The sequence below is a fragment of the Carassius gibelio genome, chromosome A22, assembly GCF_023724105.1.
Source record: "Carassius gibelio isolate Cgi1373 ecotype wild population from Czech Republic chromosome A22, carGib1.2-hapl.c, whole genome shotgun sequence".
NCBI classification, from domain to species: domain Eukaryota; kingdom Metazoa; phylum Chordata; class Actinopteri; order Cypriniformes; family Cyprinidae; genus Carassius; species Carassius gibelio.
In genome coordinates, this window is record NC_068392.1 from 20,633,014 (window position 1) to 20,656,578 (window position 23,565).

Below are 23,565 nucleotides of genomic sequence, written 5' to 3' on the forward strand. Positions count from 1 at the left end.
AGATCATAATAAATCATTTGAAAATGAATTAAATGGGGAAAAAAAATGAATAAATATGTTCTTTAGATGGCAACTTAATCATGTTACAGTATTTTTCATAAATAGAACAATAATATAACATGAATACAATGACAAGTATGACACAAATACATCATAGTGCCCTTGCGGACGTGATTGGTCAATACTGTACAATGCTGGCACACTATTGGTCAAATTACTTTTCAGTCATTACCTACAGCAAGTATGAAAATAACAGGAAAACTATATCCAAACCTGAACACTGAGCAGAAAATCCAGCCAGGAAATAAATATTCGGATCCACCAGGTTTGCAAGTTTATTAGATATGAATATATATATATGTTTAACTGATATAAATGCATATTTGCTGAAAACTGACAGTAGATGAGAAAGTATTCGCCTCTGGCGTCTGCCTTTCTGTTACTAATAAAAGCCTTTCTCTAATGTTTCAAAGCTTATTGTATTATAAGTGTAGAAAACTTTTAATATCTGACAGGGCACCTGAATTCCTGCTGAAACCGGTGTGTCACGTAATGTTAAACTGATCGTACCTTAATAGTCAGAGAAACGTGATGGTCTGAGTTTAGCTTTGGTGATGGGGAGCTGTTTCTGTGTGTCAGGTGTGAAGAGCTGATGTTAATCTGCACATTTAATCGGGCCTCGGGGACACAACGAGCCCTGACTACATCTGAAATCATGTGTTTGCCATTCTCTGCCGTCTCCAGAGGAAACGCCACTAGTGTGCTCTGTTTATGACTGTGTGAAGTCCAGGAGAACAGATGCATTTAACAGGTCGAAAGAACATACTACTGAACTGTTTTTAGCTTATTCTAATTTGGTATTGAGTTTACTGTGTCCAGACAAGTCCATAATAAAGGAACCATTCCACAATATACATTTTATTAAGTAACATAAAACAAAAATCATATTGAATGCTTGACCGTTATAATTGTTTACATGGAAGGCCATTAATGCAAAAATATAAACAACAAAATAAAGCTTTAATAATATAAAGTCATTGTATAATTTGATCAAATTAATGGATAAAAAGTGCCTTGATTTCATGTTGTTTGATGAAAATACTAGACAACAACCACAAAACAGTAGAAAACAACTTTCCAGCAAGAGGTAATTCAGAAAAATAAAACCCATTTGGTTATGTACACAACATCATTGATGATGCATTGTTTAATGTTTGTGTGAAAGGTTTTTATTATAAATATAAATAAATAAATAAATATATATATATATATATATATATATATATATATATATATATATATATATATATATATATATATTAAATGTGTTTTAGTCCAATCAGTGGTGTGTGTCAGCATTATTCTCATTAACTTTAAATGAAAACCATAAAAAACTAAAGAAAATGCATGTGAACTGGAGTGAAATAAAATATAAAAATGTATACATTCGAATTTATTATTATTATTATACATAGAATATTTTTTAGCTAGTTGCTAAGGCAAAATTTCTTATTTAAAAAAACAAGTCAAACCACAACAAAATTTATATTTTTTTTTATTAAATTTAAAAGTAAAACCGAAAATGTAAAATTAAAAATGAATGAAAATTTTATTAAAAAATATTAACAAAAATAAGATCAATAGTTTAATAGAACAATGGTAAAATTTAATATCAATGATAAAAGTAATAAAAATATGTTATTGAAAATATTTTTTGTATTCATTGTAAAAGTAAAATGAATACTTTTTATCAGCTGACATGAGAAAAACCACCTTATTCAAAACTAGTCACGCAGTTTGCATTCACTCTGTCATTATCACATGACGTCTTCAATACATCAGAATCTGTTATGTGTGATTGTGCTTGTGTTGTTTCTGTGTGCTGTGAGATCCAGATGCTCTGACCGGTGTGTGTGTGTGTGTGTGCAGGCTGCAGGACAAGGTCCAGGAGACGATTGAATCTCTGCGACTGGCTGGGATCAAGGTGTGGGTGTTGACCGGTGACAAGCATGAGACGGCGGTCAGCGTGAGCCTCTCTTGTGGTCACTTCCATCGCACCATGAACATCCTGGAGCTGGTGCAGCAGGAGTCCGACCGCGAGTGTGCCGTGCAGCTCCGCACACTGGCCCGCAGGTACAACACCTTCCTCTTTACACCTCCTCCATCCAGAGTGCACCATAGAGATCTCTCTTCTGTGCTGTGTCTGTGCAGGATCCGAGAGGATCATGTGATCCAGCACGGGCTGGTCGTGGACGGGGTCAGCCTTTCCCTGACTCTGCGGGAACATGAGAAACTCTTCCTGGAGGTGTGTAAGAGCTGCTCGGCGGTGCTCTGCTGCAGGATGGCACCTCTCCAAAAAGCCAAGGTGAGTCACCTGACCCCTCCTGACCCCGTCTCTGTTGAGTAGACCGTTGTTTTCACACTGTTTTCCTGTCGGACACAGTCTTGACCGGTTCTCATAGCGCTGGTGTGTTTATCAGGTGGTGAGACTCTTGAAGACTTCTCCTGAGAAGCCCATCACGTTAGCCATCGGAGACGGAGCCAACGACGTCAGTATGATCCAAGAGGCTCACGTCGGTATCGGTAGGTGGCCAACAGGAGCTCAGAAGATGTGGCGTGCTATTCGAGGTCGAGCTAACTGAATGAAACTCCTCACAGGAATCATGGGCAAAGAAGGAAGACAAGCCGTCAGAAACAGCGACTATGCAATCGCCCGGTTCAAGTTCCTCGCCAAACTGCTGCTTGTGCACGGCCATTTCTACTACATCAGAATAGCAACCCTTGTGCAGTACTTTTTCTACAAGGTACGTTGGGAGCTGTTGGGGAATGATTGATGCTGGAGATGCGTGTTTTAACCACCCTCTGTTTTGTTTTCTTGTAGAATGTGTGCTTTATCACTCCACAGTTTTTATACCAGTTCTTCTGTTTGTTCTCACAACAAGTAAGTGTCTCCCCCTGACATATATCAGTGTGGTACGTTCCCCATTCACATCTGTGCTGTTGCTTCCTGTCAGAAATCAGCCGAAGTCACTTAAGTCTGGCGGTTTCAGTTTGATCGGAGTGGTGTTTGGTTGTCAGTGTGGATGATTAACATGCTCTCTTGTGCTCGGCAGACCCTTTATGACAGCGTGTATCTGACGCTGTATAATATCTGCTTCACCTCTCTGCCCATCCTGGTGTACAGTCTGTTTGAGCAGCTGGTGCATCCAGACGTTCTGCAGAGCAAACCAGCGCTTTACAGGTACAGCATCAGGGCCCTCCTCTACTGGGGCTGATAACACCCACATCTGCAGAGTTCAGAGTTATGTATCTAGGGGAATAGAATAGTCAAAATAGCCGTTAGTTCAACAAAAATGGCAAAAATACTGTAGTTTTAAAATTAAGTGCATAAAATGATCAAACCAGGACAGGTCCAGTGTTACTTTTATTATATGCAACATTTTTCTACTATTTTTAATAGTTACAGTATGGGATTTTTGGCCACCAGGGGTCACTCAATCAAAATAATAACATAAGACGTACTTTGATGACGTCGGGAAAGAGCGTAAGGCTCATGGGAGTTGTTGTTCATTGGATCACGCGCGCTGTCGCTCCCTATCATTCCTCACTCATTCTAACTTAGTATTTTGACAATCACGTCTTTTCGAACGGAGAGATATATGAATTATAAGAACCCCTATCAAATCAATATTCTAGCTAGTAGTAATATATGTTAAAAAAAACATGGTCGCCTTTCGTTAATAATTATAATTACGTTTATTCTAGGGCTGAACGATATGGAAAAAAATTCATATCTCGATTTTTATGCCAGATATCTTGATATCGATACAATACGATATGACTATGTGTTATTTTGCTAAGCACGACCTGCACAACACGTCACTCTGGTTTACATCGTCTTTTCTGAATCCAAAATACTTCCAAATTATGGAAGATGATTTATGTTTTGGCACCAAGTCAGATTCTGCACTGCCACCACCGGCCGCATTATCTCCCGCACTCATTTCTTTATTTCTAATTTATCCGCTGTCTCTGTACAGTGTGCATGGGGGGGGGGGCTGATGATGAATTTAGCCAGAGACATGCGCGCTCAGAGCTGTCATATATCACAACTTTTCAGTGTTTTTAACCACATACTGTTTATTTTAGATTTCAAACATATAAATTCACATAAGTACTAAAAAACAATACATTTAGAGTTTGTAAAATACACACTGATGTCTATGGAAGAGGTAATAATAATCCTTTCCATTATAATTCGACACGTTTTATTCATATCAGATACACATTGTGTAAGTAACTTCAATGTTTACTCTAATGTATTCCCAGTTCACCAGCCACTTACTTTTAAGTATTTCGGGAGAAGTGGATGAATGTGTTGTAAACATAGAGGTTGTAAATCCAACAGATCCGATTCTCTGAACTGCGACTGCAGCACACGGCGGCGCCCATCGCGCATACAGATCAACTAACGCGATCGTTTAGGTGTTTAAACAACAATATACTTCCACTTACATGTATTTGACAATTGGAATATCAGATCTTCATTCACATTTGTGAATATTCTGAACAAAAAAGGAAAAAAATGACATAAAAGCAGATCATCATTCATTCAGCGCTGTTGCTGCTGTTGTGTGTCACGTGACAAGCAATGACAATATAGTTCCCACGTCCCTAGTGTGTGCGCGCTAGCTTTAGCGGTGCAGTCAAGGGCACTCGTAAAACTGGTGTTTGTTGTGACTGCCAGAGTTGTATGCAGGGCGAGCGCGGAGAGGGGAAATATATATCGTTGCTTTTTTCGATAGTAATATCTTGAAAGTTCATATCTAGATATAGATACGATAACGATATATCGTTCAGCCCTAGTTTATACTAAGATATCGAACAAGATAGTGAACTGCATTTGAAGCTACTTTATCCAGCTAGATATAGAACAAATGTAGATTTACATTATACCATACATGAGAGCTAGTGCGTCTGCGTTTTACACAAGACATCATCATTTCACAAAATATATGGATAGATACAGTTAGCTGAATGGATGCATACCTGTTTATCAGAATGCAAGCGAGTTCGGCATCTCTCTGTAGTTTCAGCTTGTCACGAAACTCTATATTGGAAATGCAACTCTAATATTTACCGTGTCTTGTTGCTTCTCTTGTCCCAAAACCGTCTCGGGTCATTTATTTCACCCGTGCGTTTGCGCTTCACAGAACGTGCAGGCAAAGCATAATCATGATCCATAACTAAGTTATTGATTGAGGTTTAAATACGAATATAAACAAATATAAATATAAAATATAATTGTCTCAATCAAGGCTAGCTACTACTTTTTATTCTTCGTCTCGTCTTTGCTTCCGTTCATCTTTGTATTTGGCAGTTCAGCAGGAAGTTAGATAAACTAGAGGGGTCAAAGTTTATATGACGCCATAGACGGGCGATAAAACGTAAATAAAGAAACGTGCCGTGTCTTCTAATTAAACTATAATTTTCTCCGGATTTGAAAGTTCGTGGAAACTGTCGGGATAATGTAAGTACACAACTAAAAAATATATATAACATAGATATAGTGATTTCTGCTATTTTTAAAGCAGAAAAATTACATATTGCGCCTTTAAGTCAGCAGTTACCAACAGCAACAAAAAACGTACCTGCACCTTTTCTTTGTTTCCAAAGTAAATCGTGTCAGTGTTGCTGTACTGCGAATATGAGCCTGTTTAGTTTAATTTTCCCCACAAATCAGGATTAAATGATGTTCTTTCCCTTCATCAGAGACATCAGTAAAAACTCCCTGCTGTCCTTCAAGACCTTCTTGTACTGGACCTTCCTGGGCTTCTGCCACGCCTTCGTCTTCTTCTTCGGCTCCTACATCCTGATGGGAGAAGACACCACGCTGATGGGGAACGGCCAGGTCAGCGTGTGTCCGCCGTCACCTCCTCCTCCTCCTCCTCCTCCTCTCCTCTTCTCTCATTCACGCTCGTGTGTGTCTGTGGCAGGTCTATTACTTTGCTAGCGTGACAGTTGTCTTCTGTATAGATCTCAGAGATGCTCTCTGAAGTGCTTAAGGTAATGAATGCACTTAGTAAGACATTAATAACCGTTACTGAGCCTCGGTGACTATCGATTAACTCCAGCTTACAGACACGAAGCATCAATCGTACAACTAATTACACCGTTATCTGCCACATCTGTACCGTACTGTTGGCTTTTACTACTTATCCATATTCTCTCTCTTTCTCTTTCTTGCCGTGCATGCTCTCAGATTTTGCGAGCTAACAGGCAACTGGTAAGAGTTGATGCATGAGTCCTTTCTAACGAGCAGCTGTCTCTGGTTTGGTTTCGCTGCTCTGATCTGTATTATGTTGATACTCTGCCGTCCTCAGTTATGGGGCTGAGTTATGACCAGATCTGAGAGCGCTCCCTCACTTTACATGACAGCAAATGGCTTCCGACAAGCCAGAATCTCTCTTGATTTACTGATATTGGGTGAATTGAAACCCCTCCCCATGTGACATGTTAACAACCACAGTGGGCTAAATATGTGTCTGTTTCTTGCAGATGTTTGGAAACTGGACGTTTGGCACTCTAGTATTCACGGTGATGGTTATTACGGTCACGCTGAAAGTGAGTTCATCTGGGAACGCAACATAAACGTGGGTTTTTAAACGAGACGTGAGCTTCATTTGCACCGTTCTCTCCACAGCTGGCCTTAGAGACACATTTCTGGACGTGGATGAACCACTTTGTCACATGGGGCTCCATCGCCTTCTACTTCATCTTCTCCTTGTTTTATGGCGGCATCATCTGGTACTGTATTGCCTGCGTTTCCCATCATGCCTTCTGAAAACCAAGCATAACATTCGCTATTGCCATTTGTTTGTCAATTTTTGTACGAATTCATTTGAACTCTGATTGAAATCATGCTTTCCCACCCCATATCCATCGGCATTATGGGTCTGTTTTAGAAGAAGCGTCTTTTACAATATTCAATTTAGTGGTTTTTCAATGCCACTTTCAACGTTTCAGTAAGTTTCTAAATCGATATACTTAGATTGTAATTTATAACAAAATAAGGTGACACCTTATTTTAAGCTGTCACTGAAAAAAAAAAAAAAAAGAGTGATTAATTGTCAAAGTGCTTGTTTTTGTGTGTCCTGTGTGAGAAAGTGGAAGTCGAGAACAGTGTCTAAATTGGTAATTTTCCTATCTAAATAGTTTTTATTGAATTGTTGGTTTGCAGGTGATAAGCGTTCGCTCTTTGGCGACACACTCTGGAATGCAGTCGAGATGCTGCGCTCAGTACTTGGCTCTGTAACAGTTGCCCGATCTCTCATTAGTTGGATATCGGACAGCATTATCAATCGCTTGTTGGAGTCTAATTGAAGTTTTCCTCCCCGTTAGGCCATTTCTTCACACGCAGGACATGTACTTCGTCTTTGTTCAGCTGCTGTCCAGTGGCTCGGCCTGGTTTGCCATCTTCATCATCGTCATCACCTGCCTGTTTCCTGATGTCATCAAGAAAGTCTTTTACAGGCACCTGCAGCCCACCAACACGCAGAAATCTCAGGTGAGCGTCAGACTTGATTGATGCTTTCTAAGATGACACTGATGAAGTAACAGCATGTGGCTCGCGTCACTGCATGATTCTCACCAGCAGCTCGCCTTCACTTAAACTCACTGCATCACTACAACACCAGCATTCATCGCACTGTTACAAATCCTCTGACGCTGACACCTCTTATGTCTGGTTGAATTATCCAGACAAACAATGGCAGGTTGTAGCGATATGCTTGCTTGCTTGTCCTAGACGTTGCTCCATGTAAACAAGTATTTGTGTGAACATTTTGAAATAAGTAGTTTCTGACAGGGTACTAAAGTAAACTAAGTGACATAAGTACTAGTCTCAGCCTCAGACGTGATGTCCACGGACCGTTGTCTAAATGTCTGATGAATATGGGCTTATCAAAACACTAGACTCTCAAAAGTATGTGAAATATTTTAAGTTCGCGGCACAGAATCTTTAAAATATGTCAGAGTTTTACATACACGTGTTAACACCGTTATTGTGGCGACATTTCCATTCCTCGAAACGTCCTGGAGACTGAAACGAACTGTGATTGGTTGTTTGACGTGTCGGTCAAACCGCTTTGTGGGCGGGGCTTGGCTAAAGAAAGCTGCTATGGATTCCAGAAGTTCAGCCGTCAGTCTGTAGATCTGGCTACGCGAAACTAGATTAGTACTAAACTTTCTGTAGTTCACCAACTCCACTGATATTTCATGATTCTTTAATGTTCTGTAGAGCACATTTATTTAAAAAGTTAAATATTTATATTGTTAATAAAAACAATGGCGTGTAAGCTCCCAGAGTTCCAGTCTACTGAATTAGTTTGGTGCTACTATAAAGGCCCTGGAATGCTTTTAACTAAGTTTTTCACTCGGGGGAATATTAAAGTTTGATCCAATCATCTGATCATAGGGATGTTGGATATATTTGAACCAGCTCTACAGTTCTTGTGTCTAATCTCAGTGGACTGAGTGAGAGAAATTAACCTTAAATTAACCCACAAAAGAAACCGGAGCCCCAAAGCACACCCGTCTATTATGCTATCATTATGAACCAGTGGCGGCTTGATGTTTTTTAAAATGCCATTTTGCCCAATCATTTACACAATGGCCTGAAAATACAAACTTTTGAAAACGGGTTTTGAAGTGCACATTTTTGAAAATTATATTGTTATCATCTCTGTGTAAACTAGAAAAAAAAAAAAAAACATGAATTTGTGGAAATGTGGACAATGTGCGTTTCACATGTTCAGTTCGGGTGTCGTGCACCCGCCTATAAGTGCATATTACTAACACGCTCTTTAAATATCAAAGAAATATTGCGCCAGACTAGGTTTGAGTTGGTCTATAGTGCAGTCGCCGCAATTCGCCGGGTGTCTGATAGGGCCCTTGATTTACAAAGTGCCATCGCCATCTGCTGGCCTGGCATGAATAATACAGGATTTAGTTTTAGCAGTCCAGATTATTACACCTGTTTGTTCTTCCATTCTGCTTGAATTATGTCAGGCACTTAAAACCAGAAACGCTCTTAATTATGCGCTGGCCTTTCTGTTGAGATGCGAAAAATCAAACACCAAAAGCTAAGCTAGTTTAAAAATAATTTCATAAGTTCACAATTTGGGGTGTGGGTAGTTTTATAGTTTATTTTTTGGTTATTGTCTTACATAGGACTGAGTACCATTGGGGATTGAATGCCAAAATGCCATTGAATGCCATTTTCGCAAATGAAAAGTTGAGTGAAATGCTAAGCTTTGTTGATTAAACAAATCATAGTTAACCAACAAATGTCAGCTTAATAATTGGTTTTGCATATTTGAAATATTTGGTTTTGTGCCAAATGAGAGAGTATATATGAATATAGTTTAGCCAAATATCAAATTTGTATTCTCCAGTTTTTCCCTCCAGTGTATTCTCTCCATTTTTGCCTTTATTTGGATAGGATAGTTCATAGCATCACAAAAAAGAGAGGACGATGAGCTGGGATTTGAACATAAAGCTGTCAGCTCCACCCTTTATTCGCATCTAACCCTTCACAGGAGAATTACAACACTTATTTTCTACTTTTCAATCCTTACATTCACATCTTTTTCTGCATGTCCAAGCGAGGTGGTAGCTGAAGTTGATGCAGTACGCTTGTGTGGCGTCAGCACACGTTGCCCTGCGAATGACACCCGATAGTTTCAAAGCGCATTCTCTCTGCGTCTGCTGCTTGTTTCCTGTTTCCTGTCTCTGTCATGTCTGAATGTGTGTGGTGAGTGGATAGTGGTGTACTGCGTGAGTGTGTATAACTGCACATGTGACTCTTCCTCTTTACTGACTCTCTGTGTGTTCTGTAGATGTACATCAACCGCGTGGCTATAGGTGATGACTTCATCGCACTTCAGCCTCTGTCCAGAGCCAAGAATCAGCTGGGCAGGATTAGGTAGAGTAGGAGAGACACCCTCACACTGCATGTGGAGGAAGAACAGCTGACGTGCTTTAACAGACCACCCTGCATGCGTAACCCGTACCTGCAAGTGCATGATTGTGTAGGTCAGATTTAAAGCAGACGGCGTACAGCATGAGCTTGAGCTCACAGCTAGCGTTGGGAAGCCTTTTAATGAGTTTCTTTTTCTGAAAATGTTTATCCGGACTGCATGTTCCCAAAACCACTGTTTGTAGTCTCCACCGACGAGCAGAGAAAATGATCTCCAGTCCAGCTCCAGCCAGACATCAGTGAAAAGGCTTTCTTAAAATCTGAATTTGACTTTCTGGAAATTCAGCTTTAAAATCAAAAACGAAAAAAGATCTTTGATGTTGGGCTTGTACATTTTTTTTTTTTTTAACTATTCGCTTTGTTCCAAAACCTATTGACCTGTCTTCCTGTCTACTTCCTGCTCTAGCTTCTAAGGCAGTATACAAATGAAAGAATTGTTGTTTTAGGGTTTTTTAGCCAACGGTTGGCCTCCATGTGTTTGTTTTACAGCCACAAGCTGCCAAAACATTGCTATTATGTCAACCATGGTGAATGAAAGAAAGAGTCCTGTATATTCAGTAGAGATTTAGAAATGTGATTGCCACTCTTTTCCCATGAGGCCTCATGCTTGTGACTTTTTGTTTTATTTGGTTGGTTTCTTTAAAGCATTTTAAGACTTCAGGACATTTTCACACTAGGGCTCTTATTGAAAGCCCAAGTTTGGAAACCAAAGATCCAAAATGGACAAGACATTCATTCTGCTGGTGTCTACCCAACCATTTTTGTATAATTTATGTTATGAAATTATTCATTTAAAAATAGGCAGTGTGGCAAGCAGTTCTTTAGGGTTGGTTTGAATAGCTTTGGATGTTTATTTGATCGTCATTATTCCCATATCTTGCACTGTATTTTTCCACTTTCGTTTCGGCTTATTGTCATATGCAAAATTTTGCAGAGCAGTGGTAAATGTGACATCACATTCAATATATAGGGAGCACAAACAAATATTGGTTAAAATAGTACATTATAATCATAGTCGATCTATTTTTATAATTATAACCGTTTCTTGCAGGAGTTAGCTTGCTCTGCGAATCTTTCTTCACCTTTTGGAACAGACTTCACATCAGCATGTCCACAATGTTTTAAAATGCTGTCTACGTAGGCAGCTCACTAGGTTTTGGAACAGAGCCTTCAGATTCAGAAGTGTTTTCTGGCAGTGGACATGGGCCAGTTTCATGCTCGTTCACCTCTCTGCTGTTTTCATCCGTTTGGGAGACTTACCGCGCTGTTTTGTCCCTCCAGATGGAAGCGGATAAGGTTTCAGTCAGCTCAGAATATGACACTGCTGAAATCGGGAGCAGAGGGGAGGACAATCGGCCACTGATCGCTGCTTTTCCTCCACCTCTGGTGCAGCCCCACCCTTCCCCTAGGTAGTGCTCTTCCCCATCAGGCTGTGTACAGTACGTGACCGCCATGACCCTCTCATCCTGTCATGTGACACTAGCTCTCCTCGTGATGTCACCAGGAGCGAGGGCTGATCTGAGTGGCATGAGTCTTTGTCCGTTACATGACCATCCAGTCGCATGTCATGTCATCTTAATCATCTTTATCTATTGTTCTTTCCCCACAATCATCTCCATCACTGTCCCTGTGTTTGTGTATAATGTGACAAACATTTGTTTGTGTTTTCATCAATCATCAGGTGAATGAGCTGCTCTTTTTCCATCATAAATGATGAACAGTTACTGACAGCTCTGTGATTCGCTAATGGTTGCTAGTAACACTTATGATGCAGGTCATTGGTTATAAAATAAGATGTTTTTTTCTTACTATGGCTGTGTACACACTGCAGGCGAATATGGTTGTCACTCCACTCCTGAGTACTTTATTTTCTTCAGGGTATGGTTTTTATTGAACAAGTGGCAACTGCATTCTACAACTGAACTTACTGAATTAATGATGCATAAACCAAACTAGCAGTGCAGGGCTGCAAACCAACACTTATTTGGAAAATCTATTGATCTGTCGATTATTTCTTTGGTTAATTAGTCAATGCCTCTAGCAATTACTGGACAGTTCTGCTGTTGATTAGAACGGCACATTAAACTTGAACTGCCTCTTTATTTACAGTTACAGGACCCAACTGAAGCCATGCAGCATTTCATCTTTCTGCAAGTTCCTGCTAATATTGATTTTTTTTTTTTTTTTTAGCAGAACTGCCAAGGTCCATGTCGTAATAGCTAAATCATTAACCCAGCACATGGTCGAACTCGGGTTAACCAAACATCAAGGAAACATGGACTGTATTTGTGGTGTGACTGAAGTGTTGGAGAGAGTCTGCTAATATAATTCACAGTATTTGTGAAGGCTAGTTGTGCATTTGTTAAGCATCTTTGTAGATTGCTAGGACGAAGTGTGCACCTAAAGTCCTCATTTATCCATTAGTCAACAAACACATCGGTCTCAAGACTGATTCTGCAAGGCATGCTGAAGTGAGTCCAGAGGGGTTTCATGTTAATATTGGTAGTTTGCATAATGCCTAGTCAGGTTGCCTGAGAGAGATCAAAGAATTGACTTCCTTAATTCTGGCTGCATTCACTGTTTTTCCTCCTTGGTTGGTTTTTGAGTGCATTTGATTGGGAATCTGATTTGAACTAAGTCTTGTTGTAGCACTGGGGCTGTAATTTAACATGGAGGTCTTTAGCGTCGTCTTAGTAATTGGATATTGAGTTAAAGGGAACTGTAATTTCTGTGGAGTTCAAGGATGTCTGTTGTTCTGAAGAGCCAGCATCATTTATCACTCTAATATATTCATGTTATGGTCATTCATTGTCTCATTCCTTGTCTCATTCCAATCCAGGATCTCATGTTTTGTACATTGGCGGAGCTAGAGTTGTATACATGGGTGGCCAAGGCTAATTCAGGGGGTCCATAGACCATGACAGAAAATCAGTGTATAACTCCAAACTGGCATTAAAGATCATGAATAAATCCTAATTGTAATACGATTGCGGATTACTTCACATAACCCCACATTAGCTATACATTCCTACCTAACTATAAATGTTAGTCTAGTGAAACTTTCTCTTATTTCTATCAACTGATCAATCAGCAGTTGGAGTAAAAGATCTAAAATTAACTTATACAGTGAATTAGCATAATTTTGATCAGGAAACCTAAAACTTCAGCTTACTTCAAACAGGGCTGCCAACTTCTGAGTTCAACCTGGAGTGAGAATTATTCAGGAATAATTAACAAGCCTGCCATTAAGTTTGTTATTTTCCTCAGTTTTTCTAAACTGAACTCTACAGGGACCTCTATCGTTAGAAAAGTAATGATGCAGCACATCCTTGAGTTTGACTTTGAGGCTAAAATAAATGCTTCTTTAAATACAATTAAACAAAGAAAATGTAATATTGGCATATTCAATTTTGGGGTGGCCAATCAGATGTCAGGGATGTCCAGTGCCACCGTGGAGACTCCTCTGGCTCTGCCACTGTTTTTATATGTAAAACCATGCACTGCATTTATGATTTGAGTTCAATCTATGTCTCTCATTATTGGTATGACCAGATGTCCTGTGTTTGAGACACTGTTTAGGTGTTATTAAACATTTATCTTATTTGAACATGTGGCCTTTTCCTCAAATTGGGTACAAATTGGTGCACTATTACTTATCACTAACTACAGACCAAATTATGTAGCCACTGTGTGATCTCTTCATAAAGCCTAATCTGCAACTCCATTGTGGTGGAATGATCTATTTTTATATGGTCAGAAGCAACATATCTATAAAACAACAATGTGCAATGGAAATAATCTACATCGAATTTCATTCTTTAAGTGAAATCTGTACGTTATGCATGGAAATCTCTTTCCAATCACCTCACCGTCACTTACCAATGTATACTTTGGTTTTTACCATAGGTGCATACTGTACGTGCTCAGCTGTCCACTCATAATCTGCAGGCGCTTGTGCATGTGCCTTGATTTCTTTTCATTACATGGTCTACATGGTGGCAATACTGGTCTGTGCCTTTGTTTCACAGTTAAAAGAGAAATGACAAACTACTGGAGACTTCAAACAATAATAAATGTTTATTACAAAATAAAGAGCAAGGCCCTTTTAAACCCCTTCAGTTTCAAACCCAATTTTGTGCCCTTTTTGTGGAAGTGCTTTTGTAAAATACAGAACGAATAATACATATTAATGTTGATATGTAAAGAGTATCCAATATGACAAAGTATTAAGACATCTAGTCATTGCCCAATATGGACATCAAATCAGTGAAGATTGAAGGTGTTTGTTGGGAACCGTTTGGTTTCATCTCTTTCGTGCTCTGGCTGACATCACTCTTTCTTTTTCCAGTTTATTGAGGACTACCAGGGCATCGGATGCGTGGACTCCATGTGCTGTTCCTCGGAGGGGCAGAACGTCTGCTCACGGCTGGGCCGGCTGGTGGAGCGAATGATGGCCCGCTGTGACCCCGCTCGGGCCACCAGGTGTGACCTCTCTCTCTCTAACCTCTGCTGTAAACACATCTCCTACAAGCTGGAGCACGACGAGCCCGCGGCCCTGGACGAGTGAGGGCCGCCAGTGCACTCAAAGCATTCCCTAATGATTACAATGTAGAATTTAAGACCGGAACGGGTGAATTCATTTGCCTTTAATTTTACAAAGATTAGCTAGAAGTTCAAGTGAGCTTCATTACCTGGGATGCTCCAGGCACATACGTATACAAGGAAGTGTAAAAAAAACAATGCCATGAGGTTACTTTGAATCAACCCTTCCAACCCATTGTCTTTGTCTTTCATCGTCTTCACCTTCTTTCGAGGTGCGTCCTTCTTTGCTGGTGTCGCTTATCGTGTCTTTTCTCTATGTGGCAGATTAATGTTCTCTGCTGAAGATCTTGTGCCTCCATATGAGTCCATAATCGATGAAGCTGTGTCTTGTCATCCTCATTCTCAGACATCAGTTATTAGCAAAGCAAACGTTTGTAGCACCAATTTATGCAAGTATTTGCTCGTGGAATGTTGGACTGTCTGACTTGATCCATGGAACATCCTGTCATTATGTGTTCTGAGACGTTGCATCCCTGTTCAAGTGTGTGTTGGAATCTGCGTCCTAGTCTTTGCCTTGCGTGTGTGCCTCTCTGTGGAGGGGTTTGTGATGGCATGCGACCGTAATGCACTCCTAAGCCTAACGTAAATCCTAGTTTTCACGTAATCGTTTTGACTATTGGCATCCGCACTTTGGGAAGCAGGGCGCTTCCAAAACTACTCCACAGTGTTGAGATGAGTACACGGAGACCTGGTCTCGCTAAATATAAGACTCCTGTTCCAGTTTAATGGCTAGAACACTGCCATTGAAGCGCAGGGTACTAGAGAAGGCTTCTGCTTTGGCTGGCCGATGGTAGCTGTGATCGGCCCATTTATCAAAAAGAAAAACTCAACAGGGGACCACATAGGGGTCTTACTGTAGTCTCCAAGAGGATTCTTGATTGTTTTCGTTCATCTTTTTTGGTTACGTTAAACTTGGAGCCTCATGGAAGTCAAAATCAGTCTGTCTAATAGCATGATGGCAGCGTTTCATATTCAGTGTGTTAAACTGGTGGGCAAATCCCAGAGAGTGTGTGCGTCCTCCCAGAGTATTACTAAACACCTTACTCGCTTTATCGCTGTTCATTTACCATTTTTTTGTCTCCGTCTTTACGATTTCAAATGAAGCATCTAAACGATTACATGTATGTTGTTGCATTCATCAATGATCTGTACTGTTTTTCTGCCATGTGTTTTCAGATCAGTGGTTCTCAGCTGGTGGGTAATGAGGCAAAAATACATCACGTTGCTACATTTAAATTTGAAAAATAGGTCAAAAGATCCTCATCTCAAATTGGAGCCGATTTCTGCTGGCTTGGTTGGAAGATGATCTTAGCCAGTTTTGGTGTAAATCAAACCAACAGTTTAGGTAGATTTTTTCTTTAGGTAGAATGGTTAGTTTTATCAAAAAGCTGGCCAGCATGGTCTGAAGATTATCTAAGCCTATTTCAGTTAAAATCAGACGAGTTCGAAGTAGTACTTTGGTGCTTGGGCCATAAAAAACACACAAGTATCTTTTAATAGGCAGATGCCAACAGTGAGAAAAACAAACAATGTATTAGTTTTTCTTTGACCTTGACCATTTTTTTCAGTGCACTTAGATCACTTGGCACACTGGGGCAACACATGTGATATCAACAACAAAATCCGGGTCCCTAAGCAAAACCAGTTGAGAACCACTGCTTTAGACAGTGAAGGAGATTGTTTATTACCGTATGAAGCCAGTAAGCTGCATATACCATATAAATGCAAATATACACTCTGATTTAAACTTTTTACCTCTTCAAGGTCTTAAAACGGTTGTCTTCATCTTTAACATTTACATTTGCCCTCTACCACTTCTTTATATCCAAAGATAGTCGCATTACTGTAGCTATCAATGTATTCTTTATCTTATATATATATATATATATATATGTGTGTATATATATATATATATAGCATGGATCTATTTGTAATATGGCTGTACTTTAATGGGTTAGTCCATTGGATGAAGACAATGCCCTGTGGTGTTCAAGAGTAGCAGATCTGGCGTTTGAGGAATACAGCTTTGGAACGGCTTAGATCCTCAAGGGCTGCTTAATTCCACTGTTTACCAATATAATATACATTTTATAAACCTATATACACATATTTTTCTACAAGCAATAGATTTATGTTACGAATTAATACGTAAATGATCTTTTTCACATATAGGGTGCCATACCCAACATATTCTGGCTAGGAAAAGGTTAATACTTTCATACGAATGTAGTCTATGTGAATGTCAAGCCTGTGGAAGGATGTTGTGTTTGTATTTGTTTATTTTCTGCAACCATGCACATTAACCCATCTTGTACTAATGCACACTCATCTATTTCTCCATTGGCTTTGACTCTGACTGCTGCTTGCTAATCTTCATACACAAAGAGTTTGTTAGTTAAAGAGAGATTTATAAGGGATGCACAGATATTCAGGAATATACTCTGGTAGCCCAATAATTAATAACCCAATCCCAAGACTTTTAACATTATGGAACCTTATAGGATGGAAATAAAGAGCTAAAATGAGATATTTCTTAGTGAGGTGTCAAATTAAAGTTCATTTTAATCTCTTTTAATCATTATTTGAAATTATATATTTGAATTAATACATTTTTAAAGTGAGACAAGCCAAATAATGCCACAACCAATAGTTTATCAAATCTGTTGATAATAGTGAGGTTTGTGCTGAAGTTTTTCCACATATATGATGTCACTTCCTGGAGAATGAAGTCATTAAGGCCCATTAAAGGGATTGTTCAGACAAAAATGAAAAATGTAATTAGTTATTCACCCTTTTTATTCATGTTAATCCAAACCAGAAATATTTTTGGTCATATTCAAATCAAATGTAAAGATTTTGTTTAAACTGGAGATATTTCTTACACTCCATTAAATGCATGTTCAACCAAAATGTTGTTGCTTCAAAAAGTGAATCAAACAAAATCTCAACAGTGCTTGTGCCATCTTTGAGAACAAACCTCATTGGTTCTCACTCTTCAAATAAGCATGTTTAAGCTTTAAGATGTTTACCATATTCGATGTGCTTTATGTGTCTTGGTCAGTTTTTAGATTATGTCTTAAACTTTTGAAGCATTCAAATTTTGGTGTAATGGACTTTGAATGGAAGGACCAAATTATTTTACTAAAACATATTTATCTGTGTCTTATGGGTTTGGAATGACATGAGGGTGAGTAAGTGATCACACAATTTTCATTCTCAGGTGAACTATCCTTTTAAGGATATGTTATTAGATATAGTAAGAATTAATAGCCAAAAATATATATATTTTTTAATAAATTCACAGTTTTATCCGCAAAATAAAATGTTTGGTTGAAGCATGGATATAGTCATAGTACAAGTTAATGATTAGCAGATGTTTTATACCATCTATACTTACAATTACAAATATATATATATATATATATATATATATATATATATATATATATATATATATATATATATATATATATATATATATATATATATATATATATATATATATATATATATATATATATCTAAATAGAAAAACTATATATTACTTTCATAATGTTTTAATTTGGGGGGAGAAATTCATATTAATCAAACTGATAGCCCTAAAATCTGATATATATATAGTGCATCCCTAGTATTGAGGTCCCACACTGGTCCTGAACGTTCCTCTCAGTCAGTCAGATTGTCGAGCAGCTTTGAATTGACACCTCCAAACTGTCCCCACTGTCCCCCTCACTGTTCGCAATTTCCTTGATCCTTCCAGATCTTTGAGTGACTCGGACACCTTCTTTTCCAACGACCGGAGCATCCTGACGCTCTCGCCCATGGAGGTCTCTCATTGTTAATGCACCAGCCCAAAAAGGATCCGCTCGTAGAGTGTGGAGATGTCTGACCTTTACCCCGTCCCCCTGCCCGTGCCCAGTCACCAGCCCGACTGTCACACTTTAGATTCTCTGTTAATCAGAGCATCATGTCACATGTGATCAGCAACCAGGGACAGGCAGTGGCTCCAGCAAAAACCAAAGGATTTGTGTGTCTTGAGTTTCTGCTGCTAGCAAACCCACGGAACTGTACGCAAAGAACCACCTTCTTTCCTGAGGAAAACGAGGGGGTCTTTTTGAAGCCATAATTTTCCCTTTTAATTGCCTGATTTTCAAGGTATTAAATGTGAGTGCCATGTAGCGCTAGCTCACAAACCTGTAGCCTCCTATCCTTAGATGCCTACCTGTACACCCAGCCTGAGTTGTGGTTCGTACAGAATTATCATGATGCAAGAATGTCGCGATGGAGTACTTGATTGAAAACTCACATATCATCCTTGAACTCGATCACTTTAACCTCCATCTGCCATGTGCCTGCATATAATTTCTTGTTTTCCTGTCTTGCACATGCTATGTTGTCATCTCTAACCATTGTCAACGGTTAATTTATCATTGTTGCTGTGTTCCGTGTTTTTCTGCTTGTGTTGCTAACCACTTGTCAAAGCTGTTTTGTTTTGATTATTTTTTAATTTGCGTGTGGACGTGTGTGTGTATTTAATCACGTATGAGGGTATAGTCAGAGTAAAAGGAATGAAATTCATCCTACATGGGCCGTGGGATATTGTAAGGCCGGAGCATTGAGACAACCGTTTTAAACTTGCTTAGATCAACTATATTGAAGTTTATGATATCAGACTGCATGCTACACTTGGGTCAATCTGTCTCAATAACCGTGTAAAAGAGGACTACGTCAACTGGACCTAAATGCTCCTGATTTGAGGAGTCTAGTCTTGGGGTTTTTTCTTTAGTTTTGATGCAAAGACCTTGATGCCCTGGATCTCACAGGTATCAGTTGGAATCTGGTGCCGTGACCCTGTGGAAGTTGGAAGTCCGATTTTTTTATTTTTATGAAGTATGGTTACGTTATGAATTTTGGTTTCCTCTATTTTGGTACTTATTCTATCTAGTTTTTTATTGGTATATCACTCTTTTCATATCAAAATTCAAACCCAAAATGACTCCTGACCGCTGATCATTACTATTTCATATCTTGTGTTGAACGGCAGAGGTGCTTTGCTGTATAATGTATTGTCTTGAATTATATAGCAATGCAGTATGTCATTTGTTACTCAGAGACATTAGCAATAAGACTCAATCTAGACTGGAAATACCTGATCTAGCTGTGATGTCAGTCATCCATGTTGCGGTTTCATCTTTTTTGTGTAAACATGTTCTTTTAATTGTACTCTCCTTACAGTGAATATGTTTCATTGCTGATGTTTATGAAAGTTCTATTTGCAGAATAAATATCTTTATAAAATCTAGTGTTTTATTATGATTACTGGTATTCCACATTTCAGTTTTTGTACAGTTGCTGCAAGGGTATCAGCAATCTCACAGGTATCGGATGAAATCTGGTGCCATGACCCGGGTGGCTGTTAGGAGTCAGATTTTATGGAGTATGGTTCAATAAAATAAAATACTATTTCAGTCTTTCTACTTTCAAATTTCATGTTAACTTCAATGAGTTACTTTGAAAAAAGTTAATTTCTAGTTATTTTCACAAGTAAATCCCATACCAACTCTCTTTCTTTTATTTTTATTTAAGTGTAATTATGACCAATGTTAACCATTGGCAAATCTGCTAAGCAGTAATTCCCAATAGCTTTTTTTTTTTTTATATTCAAGTGTGGCTCTGGCAGAACAAATGTTTGCAGCTACTCTTTAAAACGACTTGTGATCACTGTTTTCTCTGTATACTTCAGTGGTTTGGTTTTGTTAAAATGCAAATACTTGCAAATATGTTTAATGGGAGATGCACTCCAGTCCACAGTCATCCAGAGGTTAACCCGGAAAATCAACCCAGCAAATAAGATGGAAAATGGGGCCAACAAACCCATCTTCATCCTCCAAACGATGACAATCTGCAAAATAACCACAGGGACTGAATGTTACAGGTGACAGCAGTAACTCAATGTGGAAAATAACTGTTTACTCAGATAAACAATAAAGTTTCATTTCAGAGAAAACATCACAAATCAAATGGCAAAACTACAAGAAATTTTAGTCTGAAATCTCAAGTCCAAATTAATTAGTAATGCTTAAGATCTTGTAATGAGTAATGAATTTTCAATCAGTTTCTGATAGAATAGCAGTTTTAAACTGACCCTGAACCATCATTATTTGTCTTATATATAATAAAACTCTTTGCATTATAAGTACTTACATGTATGTACTTGGACAATATGAAAACAAAAAAACACTACCTTGTCATTAATTTGTCTTAAATGTATATTAGGGTTTGGTATTGCCGTTTGACACTGACCTAGGATTTGGGATGCACCAGATCCTGCATTGGGTCGGGACTGAACTCCATTGACAGAGCACCACAGGTAGCTCCAGCTGACGGGCTAACAAAAAAAAAAAAAAAACAGACATTCATGAAAGTTCAATGCATGGTTCATGTGAAATCTCAAACAACCATGCTACTGTATACTTTTTGATTTAACTCGAAAGACCTTAATTACCTTAATACTTCATTTGTAATTAATATGCCACTTCAGCTAAAGAAATAATAAAGTGCTGCATCTCCTCTGGGTGACATTTCTTCATGAGACTCTCTGCAGGCCTTGCAGTGTGAATCTATTTAAGGATTGTTATGCTGACATCCTTCACAATGATCAATGGTTTCTCATTAGTGCTCATATATAATGCAGAAAAACTGTTTCTATTTCAAGAGAATGTTCTTGTAGTTCTCATATGTTGAAGAATGACTGTGTGAGCCATTTAATAATAAGCATTCATAATAATATTCTTGTTTAACCTTTAGTCAAGAATCTTATCAAATCAATTATTACAGGATGCTAATGACCTCAAAAGCTTAAATCAAGATTGGTGACCACTGACCTTAACAAAATCTTCTAATTTATGTGAATATATTACTAAAGCAATGGATTAATCTTGAATATGTAAAAGCAATTAAAAGGATCATTGAGATTAGAGCTGTTGTGGAGGAGGAAATCTGCACAATCTGACTTTGCTGCAGCCTGGAATTGAACTACTGGTTTCGTCTGGTCAGAGGAGAACTGACCCCCAACTGAGCCTGGTTTCTCCCAAGGTTTTTTTCTCCATTCTGTCACCGATGGAGTTTCGGTTCCTTGCCGCTGTCGCCTCTGGCTTGCTTAGTTGGGGTCACTTCATCTACAGCGATATCATTGACTTGATTGCAAATAAATGCCCAGACACTATTTAACTGAACAGAGATGACATCACTGAATTAAATGATGAACTGCCTTTAACTGTTATTTTGCATTATTGACACACTGTTTTCCAAATGAATGTTGTTCAGTTGCTTTGACGCAATGTATTTTGTTTAAAGCACTATATAAATAAAAAGGTAAAAAGGAGCCATTCACAGTTTGACAATTTTCAACCTATTCCTTTGAGTGAATATACAGTTTAAACATTTATTATTGGACAATGAAGAAAAAAAGCCTTCAATACATACACATATTGATTCATTACTTGAAGCTTTTCTGCACGGTTCTCTTCATTGCCATATGGCGGTCCTGTGTTCCATTACAGCAGCTGGTTTTACAATCATTCAATGGATCTTAAAGCAGTAAAAGTTATCAAAATAATAATGTCCTTTTTATGTTACTAAAGTACTTATAAAATAATGTGTATGTGTTCATCGGTGCATGAACACTTACTCTCGTCCCCGAGCTGCAGTGTCAGGTTCCTGCAATCTACACTCCAAAGCAAAAACAGAGAACTGTCACAACTTCATACATTACCTTAAAAAATAACAAAACTGAAATATGTGCATACTTTGCACATAAGTATTCACACCCTTAACTTAACCTTAACCTTAGCTGAAGCACCTTTACAGTCTCAAGTCTTTTTGGGTATGATACGAAAAGCTTTGCTCATCAGAATTTGGGAGTTACCTTCCATTCTTCTCCTCACCTCTCAAGCTCTGTAAGGTGGGATGAGGGCAGACACACATTTTCAGGTTTCTCCACAAATATTTAATTGAGTTCAACCCCAGCCTGTGACTGGGCCACTCAAGGAAATTCACAGAGTTGTTTCTAAGCTACTCTTGCTGTGTGTTTAGGTCACTGTCCTGTTGGAAGGTGAACCTTCTGCCCATTCTGAGCTTCTGAATGCTCGAGACTGGGTTTTCATTAAGACTATATCAATATTTTGGTGAATTGGTCTCTTTTGAAAAGCAGCCCCACAGCACACTTTACTTTTGGGATGCTATTGTGCAAATTATAAGCAGAGCTAGTTTCCTTCAAACATAATGCTTAGAATTGAGGTTCATCAGACCAAAGAATTTTGTTTCTTGGTGTCTTAGGGTCTTTTAGGTGCTTTTTAGTAAATTCACGTCTTCACTTAGGAGAGGATTGATTTGGCCACAATGCCTTAGAGCCCAGATCGGTGGGTTGTTGCAGTGATGTTCCTCCTTCTGTAGATTCCTCCTTCTATCTCCACGTATGATCATGGAGCTCAACTAAAGTGACCATCGGGTTCTTGTTCACCACTCTAACCAAAGCCCTTCTCCATCACTAGCTCAGTTTGAGGCCAGCTCTAGAAAGAGTCCTGGTGGATTCAAACTTCTCCTGTTAAAGGTTACAGAAACTACATGCTTCAGTGACCATTCAATGAAGCAGAATGCTTTTCTGAATGCTTTTCTTCTACAGATGTGTGGCTTGACGCAAACCTTTTTCTGAGCTCTACAGGACGTTTTTCACCTCAGGGCTTGGTTATTGCTCTGATAAGCATTTTCAGCTGTTAAATCCTTTTAATAAGATGTGTGTGTCTTTCCAAATCATACCCATTCAATTGAATTTGCCACAGGTTAACTTTTCATCTGATGTGTTGTAACATCTACAAACAATAAGTATGTCCTTGAGCTAGAGTTCAGCTGTCCCAGATAAGGGT

The 23,565-nt window shown here is 38.7% G+C and overlaps 1 protein-coding gene across 9 annotated transcripts in view; it reads left to right on the forward strand.

Annotated features, from left to right (window-relative positions):
• LOC127943300 (phospholipid-transporting ATPase IF) overlaps positions 1 to 19,943 on the forward strand; it is a 39,135-nt gene extending 19,192 nt beyond the window's left edge. The window contains exons 19-32 of one of the 9 annotated variants that reach the window (XM_052539641.1): positions 1,930 to 2,133; positions 2,212 to 2,365; positions 2,481 to 2,583; positions 2,659 to 2,804; positions 2,882 to 2,941; positions 3,114 to 3,241; positions 5,773 to 5,911; positions 6,263 to 6,286; positions 6,559 to 6,624; positions 6,704 to 6,807; positions 7,402 to 7,567; positions 11,321 to 11,448; positions 14,388 to 14,521; positions 18,402 to 18,417. In XM_052539641.1, coding sequence (XP_052395601.1) covers positions 1,930 to 2,133; positions 2,212 to 2,365; positions 2,481 to 2,583; positions 2,659 to 2,804; positions 2,882 to 2,941; positions 3,114 to 3,241; positions 5,773 to 5,911; positions 6,263 to 6,286; positions 6,559 to 6,624; positions 6,704 to 6,807; positions 7,402 to 7,567; positions 11,321 to 11,448; positions 14,388 to 14,490 — 1,525 coding nt within the window. In that variant the 3' untranslated portion in view covers positions 14,491 to 14,521; positions 18,402 to 18,417. Of the gene's footprint in view, positions 1 to 1,929; positions 2,134 to 2,211; positions 2,366 to 2,480; positions 2,584 to 2,658; positions 2,805 to 2,881; positions 2,942 to 3,113; positions 3,242 to 5,772; positions 5,912 to 6,262; positions 6,287 to 6,558; positions 6,625 to 6,703; positions 6,808 to 7,401; positions 7,568 to 9,899; positions 9,986 to 11,320; positions 11,449 to 14,387 lie in introns of all 9 variants that reach the window. The other 8 variants (XM_052539649.1, XM_052539648.1, XM_052539640.1 and 5 more) reach the window with 8 other exon arrangements.
• The last annotated feature ends 3,622 nt before the right edge of the window (positions 19,944 to 23,565 follow it).